The 7,926-nt window shown below is 31.9% G+C and overlaps 1 protein-coding gene across 1 annotated transcript; it reads right to left on the reverse strand.

Annotated features, from left to right (window-relative positions):
- Positions 1–1,896: 1,896 nt before the first annotated feature.
- Positions 1,897–7,626, reverse strand: LOC132741230 (uncharacterized; the record flags this gene model as incomplete). The annotated part of the gene is made up of 2 exons (XM_060729359.1): positions 7,559–7,626; positions 1,897–2,263 (listed from the first exon to the last, which is right to left on the reverse strand). Coding segments are annotated over exons 1-2 (429 nt in total), but the record flags the coding sequence as incomplete, so codon positions are not given.
- Between the last annotated feature and the right edge of the window lie 300 nt (positions 7,627–7,926).

Below are 7,926 nucleotides of genomic sequence, written 5' to 3' on the forward strand. Positions count from 1 at the left end.
TGGTACAACTGGTACACAAAATTAAAGGGAGAGGGGGGGGGGGGGGGGGTAATTCCACTGCCACCCCTCCCCCTTCTCAAAAATTTAAAAATATGAGAAATTTTCAAAAACAAAATGGATTTCCCTGAAATAAAAATGAAATCAAAGTTTCAAAATGTATTTATTTTGACTGCATAAAAAAATGAGATTTAATTTCACATTAGTTTATACGAATTTATTTTAGTTTGTGTTGGAAGCTATAACACTCTCAAAAACATTCCTAGAACCAACCAGTACTAAGCAATGAATGTAGTTTCTTGCTCAAAGAAAACAAAAGCTTGCCCCTGACAGGATTTAAACCCATGTGGTCAGCAATCCTTAGATTACTAGTCTGACGTGTTCACCACTCAGCCACACCGCAACAAGATTCACATTAAACTTGTCAGGTATTGGGCAAACAAAAGATGGTCGGATAATATGCATATCTCATAAAATCTTATACAATTTGCTTTAATTACTGCTTTAAGATCTATAAATCAAGGATTTTTTATTTACCCTAATTTCATCCATTTTCTCTGCATTGCTTTAATACATGAATTCACCCAAGACGTCTATGGTAACATTTTTAGCATATTGAACCATACAATTTAAAATAACATCCCTTCAGCTTAAAGTTTCGGTAATAATGTGACACAGGCAAAATTGATACAAACTATTTCTGTAGATCCCAATAACATTGTTACTTGTCGGGCCGTAATAAGACTAGGAATGGAGTTCTCTAGGTTTTAACTTGATGTTTTACAAATGTACAAAAATTAGAAATTCGGTGGAAATACACCAACACAATCTGTTTCCTCTAGATCAGTTCCAGTTCCTATAAATTAAAAAGCCCGTCATGACAAAAACAAAGGGTTTGTACCAGAAATTGTCCAACACCGCACATCCACGAGCATGTCCTGGATCGGATCCAGTATTTCCTATCTAGTTCCTCTATCATTGTAAAAGAAAGTTTGGTAAGCGAACAGCATTATCCTAAAAGCACTGCGCGGTATGCCAGGCTGGGTCTGGAATCCATGCTGGTAAGCAAACCATTATGTTGGGTTTGGTCAAAGATTACACTTAATTCAAACATTATCATAACAAACATGCATATTGTTTTTAATTCTTTCCCTATCCAATTTCATTTGTTTATGAATGAATACAATGTAACATGCATACAGCTTTTTGAATTACACTTTTTCCACTGCTGGATATAGGAGGTTTCCAATAGCAACCAAAAACAATAATTTCCCCCAAAATAAGACACTGTCCATATAAGTCACTAGAGCCAGCAGCTTAATTATTTTTATCACACTGATAATAAATCTAATGGACAGAAAAATGTCTATAGATCACCTCTGTTATATAAATTGTACCCTGCATGTAAATTTGCAATTACATTTAAAGTTTTATCAAATGTTGCATTTTTAGTGAGTTGTTGGTGTTTGATATCAGATTTCCCCTTTTTCTGAATACTGGCATTATTTGTTTCCCCCATAAGAAAACAACAGGTTTGTTCTGAAAATTCCAAAAATCAATATTCATGAGAAATAGAAATATTGAACCTGTCTACTGTTGATAGTTATTTTTTAATATTTTTTTTGTGAGATATTTATACATGTAGCTTTTATATGACTGTAACTTCTGTAATATCTACACTTTTAAATTATTTTATGAAGCAGCTCAAAGTCCACTTCAGTAATCACTGTCACTCCTATACTGGAAACATTGTTACAATTATAAACACAAACACCAAGATATCCTGTCATGGGTTTCCACATCCTGTGTTTTCCAAAATCATTATTTTAAACAAATTATTCAAAGTTTACATTTACATAATAACATTAAAATATTGATTGTGTTGTTGAATATCATTACCTTTTTATCAGTCTCTGTCCAATCACCAGTCAACATTCTCTCAAAAACATCACTTGCCCGTATTAGAATTATTTTGTGAGCACAAAACTTCCGTCCGCCAACAACCAAAGTGATATCGCTCAGTTTCTCATTGTTACAGAAACTTGCCTGTTCTTGAAGCAACAATCTCTCATTCCCAAAGCAATTGATTCCTTCTGGACTGTTTAGAACTTGATTAAGATAGGCAGGTGAAGCATAGTTCTCCTGGGAATTGGGCGTGGATTGTGCAGAGCTCAAGACACTCGAGTCATTTTGTGGACTGAGAACTTCTGGGAGTGATAATGGAGGAAGCCTAGGTGGCGAGGCCATTGTCTTTAGGAAAGGGATTCTGAAAGATATAAAATGTCAAAGCCCTGGATAAACATGTTATTCAAATAAATAAGAAGACATTTTGTAGTCAAACAATATTGCATGTTTCCAATACAAAGTCTGGAAAATTTTGACATCTCAAATATTAACATTTCCACCCAAAAATGTAAAACTATATCAAATCAAATTATAAAGAAAATGAACTTGCCAATAATTGGTCTTTGAACTACATGTTTGCATCTCACTTTAAAAACCATTTTGAAAGCTATCTAAATGATCATACAGTCATACTACAAAACACATTTGAAAAATTCCACAATTTTTTTTGGCTAGTTGTAAAAACAGCACGCAATTGGAAATGAAGTATGACATAAACACCTTTATCACATAAAACGCGGCACAGGAATGTAATAAAGCCATTTAATAAAAACAATATTACACTATTGTAATAACACTTTGACGTGACATCATTTGTGCTATATAGAAACTTAGCGTTAAAGCGCGATAATGTTAGCGTTACACTATAGGCGCGTCATTTAAATTACTCTTTTTAACAGTTTACTGTTCTTATTTTATATATGTGATAAAAAGAATATTATATTCCTGTAGATTCCATACTAAATTTATTGAACTCGTTGAATAAAACAAGAGCTGTCACAGGAGAAAGCGAAGCTCGACTAATAAAATACTGGACGCAGTAAGGAGGACAAAACTATGAAAGAAAAATAAATTATGCATAATTATGTATTAAGTTACAGTAAAAAAATAACATTTGTTAACATAAATTCCAAGATCAAGGGGAATAATTCTAGAAATAGTCATGCTAGAGTTATGGACCTTGCCACACAACATTTGTGTAATGATAAGAAATATATATTTGAAGTTTGAAGTAGATACCTTAAAAAATAAAGAAGTTATTATATTTCTTAAAGAAAATCCTAAGTTCAAAGAGAGATAAATCTGTAAATATTGCTGAAAGAGTTATGAACATTGTCACATAAAATGTAATTGATGATAAGGAATAAGTATTTGAAGTTTGAGGTAGATACCTTTAAAAATAAAAAAGTTAAAATAAAAAATAACATTTTTCTAGCAAATAAATCTAAGTTTATGGGCAGATAATTCTTGCAATATTGGTGCTAGAGTTATGAACCTTGTCACATAAGATGTGGATGATGATAACGTAAATATATTTGAAGTATGAAGTTGATCCCTTTAGAAATAAATAAGTTACAGTAAAAAATAATATTTTTTATGGAAAATTCTAAGTTCAAAGGGAGATAAATCTGAAAATATTGGTGCTAGAGTTATGAACCTTGTCACATAAGATGGGGATGATGATAACGTAAATATATTTGAAGTATGAGGTTGATCCCTTAAGAAATAAAGAACAAACAGTAAGAAATAGTATTTTTTGAGGAAAATTCTAAGTTCAAGGGGAGATAAATCTGAAAATATTGGTGCTAGAGTTATGAACCTTGTCACATAAGATGTGGTTGATGATAAGGAACATATATTTGAAGTTTGAAGTTGATACCTTAAGAAATGACAAAGTTATAGTGAAAAATATTTTACTGCACCAAAACTTAATTAATCTAAATCTGGACGCGGACGCCGGGGCGAGTAGGACAGCTCTCCATATACTTCGTATAGTCGAGCTAACAATATTATGTTAGCCAGAGGCTCACATAATATGATTTTATTCAACTCATTCAATAAATTTAGTATTAAACTACACTCATTCAATATCCTCTATTTATATAATTATTTTTATATTTTGTAAACCAAGTTAATTGAACTCGACAGAAATGGCATTTTTCAGTGTAAGAAATCTCTTTCCTTGTAGGTTTTTACCATTAACTCTTAGAACCAGTCAAGAGCCAGGCTAGCCTGTATATGCTTACAATCTGACCACTCACCAGGCTCTATAATGTTGGCTGACTAACTTTGAATTTCAATCTTGATACCGGCAACATTGATTGACAGATCCAAAAATGGAGGCTGGTAACATGATACTTACCATATTTATTCACACTTTTGGACTTAACTAGGTGTTTATCATTATTCAAGGCATTTTCCAACACATTTTTAAACCTTTTCCTCAATTAAGTAGCAAGATTTCAACAATATGATATATTAAAAAATAATGGCTATACTGCGATAATAATCATAATTCAAAGGGCCCTACACAGCCAACCCATTTAAATAAAGACTGGAAAAACACTGAAAGTAAATTTATATCTAACATTAATGTTTGGCATAACATCAGACACCATATAATGTCTTTTTTTATCTAAATAGTAAAATTACATTGTTCATAACAAGTTAAACTTTCATACAACATCATATCATAACTACTTTTATTCATGAGACCATGATAGAAACCATGGGCTCCCTTTCTTGTATACACCATGGCTTATTTTATTTTGCAAACAGTATGTCGAAATATTTTTGCACATTATTACAACCTGGTCATATATCTTGAACATTGAACTTGTTTTCCACTATTTTAACAACGTTAAAAAAAACTCACTTAAGAATGAAAATTCCATAAAGATAACAATTAATGTATGCTTCTCTTTGATGTGAGAGGAATGAAATGGTTTTTGACACTGTTTTGCACTTTTATTTCATGCAGAGATATGGGCATAATTCTCTAAAGAACTGCTTTTATTTGATGCTGAGATTCGGGCATAATTCTCTAACAAACTGTATCTATTTCATGCTGAGATACGGGCATAATTCTCTAACAAACCGCTTTTATTTTATGCTGAGATACAGCCATAATTCTTTAACAAATTGCTTTTATTTCATGCTGAGATACGGGCATAATTCTCTAACAAACTGCTTTTTATTCATGCAGAGATACGGGCATAAATTCTCTAACAAACTGCTTTTATTTGATGCAGAGATACAGCCATAATTCTCTAACGAACTGCTTTTATTTCATGCTGAGATACAGCCATAATTCTCTAATAACCGCTTTTTATTTCATGCTGAGATACGGGCATAATTCTCTAACAAACCACTTTTTATTCATGCAGAGATACGGGCATAAATTCTCTAACAAACTGCTTTTATTTGATGCAGAGATACGGGCAAAATTCTCTAACGAACCGCTTTTATTTTATGCTGAGATACAGCCATAATTCTCTAACGAACTGCTTTAATTTCATGCTGAGATACAGGCTGAGACACAGGCATAAATTCTCTTATGAATAAAACACATGCATTTTGTCTCTTCACCTCTGAAAGTATTTCATCCAGCCAATTTAATGACCACATGAATATAACAGTTGCTAATGTAAAATTAGTCTTCCGAACAGAGAGAAATTCAGGATCTATTTTTTTGGGGGGTTCACATGTTAGAATCTAAACGTGTCATACCCATTTACTTCATGGGCAGATAGGCTTATCATACCCAAGCAGTTTTCAGACAAAAAATCATTGATGTGACCTTGAAGAAACTACAGGTTCTATATGATAATTTGACCAACAAAATTTAAGTTGCACTTTCTTTGCAATGCAAATCTGCAGTCCATGTATATTTTCGATATATTAATGATCTAAATTATGTTTGCTATTTATCTTTCATATTAAAACATTGTCTTTCAAATATTTTCTATGAAAATCTAGGTGTCAAGTTATCACCTGTATATTTGTAGTTACACTTCTTAAAAAGAATCAAAAGAGCAGAGATATCTAGAGCTGTCATTGATTCAGTGCAAAGCATATCAACGATATATCAATATCAAGTAACTAAAATCAACGATACACCGATATATCGATAATATCCTATACTCACTTGTCTGTCATTCATTTTCATACCTGTTTCAATGATTTCAGTCAAAAACATGTTCTGTACAGTGTCCACTGCATGATTTTTTCTAGACAATATTATTTGTCACCATTGCTATGAAATAAATCCACTATATAACAAAAGCATCACATTTGATATAAATAATTGTTTCTGCATATATTTTGGGTGAATTGTATAATTTCTAGACATTTAATTTATAAGTCAAATGTATCGATTTTTTAAAATGTGTATCAATTATTGATCGACAAAAAAATATCAACGATACATCGATATTGTCGATATCGATGACAGCTCTAGAGATATCTGGTCTACTTGATACCCATGACAGATGTAATTGATGCTAATTTTCTTAAAATCTATAAATAGTAACCATCTTATTTAAACATGTAATGACCAAACAAATTATTAATTATGATAGTTGTCTTTCTAAATCGTTTTAATCAAGAGACTGAGAAATGTGTTACTTATGGATTATCTACATCTACATCTGTATGTTAAACTGTCAAACTTGACATTTCTTTAATTATAGATTAGATTACAGGAAAATGACTAACCCCACTAAATGCCCGTATTAAATGTATGAAGTAAGCATCTAACACGTCATATCACGGTATTAAGAAGGAATAGATAAACATGGCAATTTGTGTGTTGTTTTTTTTTAAGTAACGGGATAAGCAAAAAACTCAAGACTCCTTATTCAAAATAATAGTTAGTTTTAATATTCGGGGGGGGGGGGGGGGGGGGGGAGGGGGAGGCAGGGTCTACACTCTAAGTGTCTGTGGGTTCTCCAAGTAAGTGTCTGTGGGTTGACACAACAACTTCAGGCTGTTGAAACAAAACTTGACAATTTGGACACACTAAATATTACTTAAAAAATCTGCAAATATTATACAAGCGTATAGATCAAGAGGCTAAAAGGGATAAAAAAAATCTTATATTCAGAGGCATTCAGGAACTTTATCTGAATGAGAACTGTGAAGATAAGCTTGTGTACTTCCTTGAGCAGTATTAAGAATTTAGATATGGTCCAAATATTTAGACGTAACCGCGGATTTGAAGCTATTTTTTACATTGGTCAAATCCGCCTTCGCATTTCGGATAAAAGTAACACTGTAAAAAAAAAAAGAAAAATGCGATGTCTTTCAATGAAGGACTATATCAAGATATTGATACCACCAACATCTGTGTTCACTGTTGTATACATCAAATAACTTGAAATAAGGCAAATAAATCAAAACTTTGATACATTAAAGTGCTTTTATATTTCACTTATAAGCACATATTACAATCTTAAATGCACGACTACAATTTTCTACGACACAATGCTGTTAAAATTTAAATGTAACAAACAGTGACAATTTACTCAGTACATGTATATTTTTGATTCCTTGTTTTTATTTTACAAAGAAGCAAATTATATCAGCGGGCTTTTTCCTTAAAATCAAGAGACGAAAGCCTCTTAAACTGAAAGTGAGAAAAACGCTGCCTTTTTACCTAAATAACTGAAATACTGCACTTGAACATGGTTTCGGAAAGTAACAAAATTTTTGTGACATATGGCGGTTAATTTGAAAAGGGACGTAACTAACTTGTAGACAGGATAAATTCCGTTTCTTTCCCGTCAATGTTTCCACGGTGGTCTACGAGTAATTATTTTATTCTGATAAAACGTGTTAAATAACGTGATAAAATAATTGTGTATTATGTATTTTGTAAAATGTATTTGTATTGTAAAATATTTGTTTGTATTGTAATGTCTCATACTTATTTTATTTGTTACAGGTTTTATTCTTTATAGAATAAATCTATAAACGTTTCCAAGTGTTTCTTGTTAAAAACCCCACCACTACAAATTGGCTCCC

Source organism: Ruditapes philippinarum, unplaced genomic scaffold (genome assembly GCF_026571515.1).
Source record: "Ruditapes philippinarum isolate M1 unplaced genomic scaffold, ASM2657151v2 ctg20191_1_1_1_1, whole genome shotgun sequence".
Lineage (NCBI taxonomy): Eukaryota > Metazoa > Mollusca > Bivalvia > Venerida > Veneridae > Ruditapes > Ruditapes philippinarum.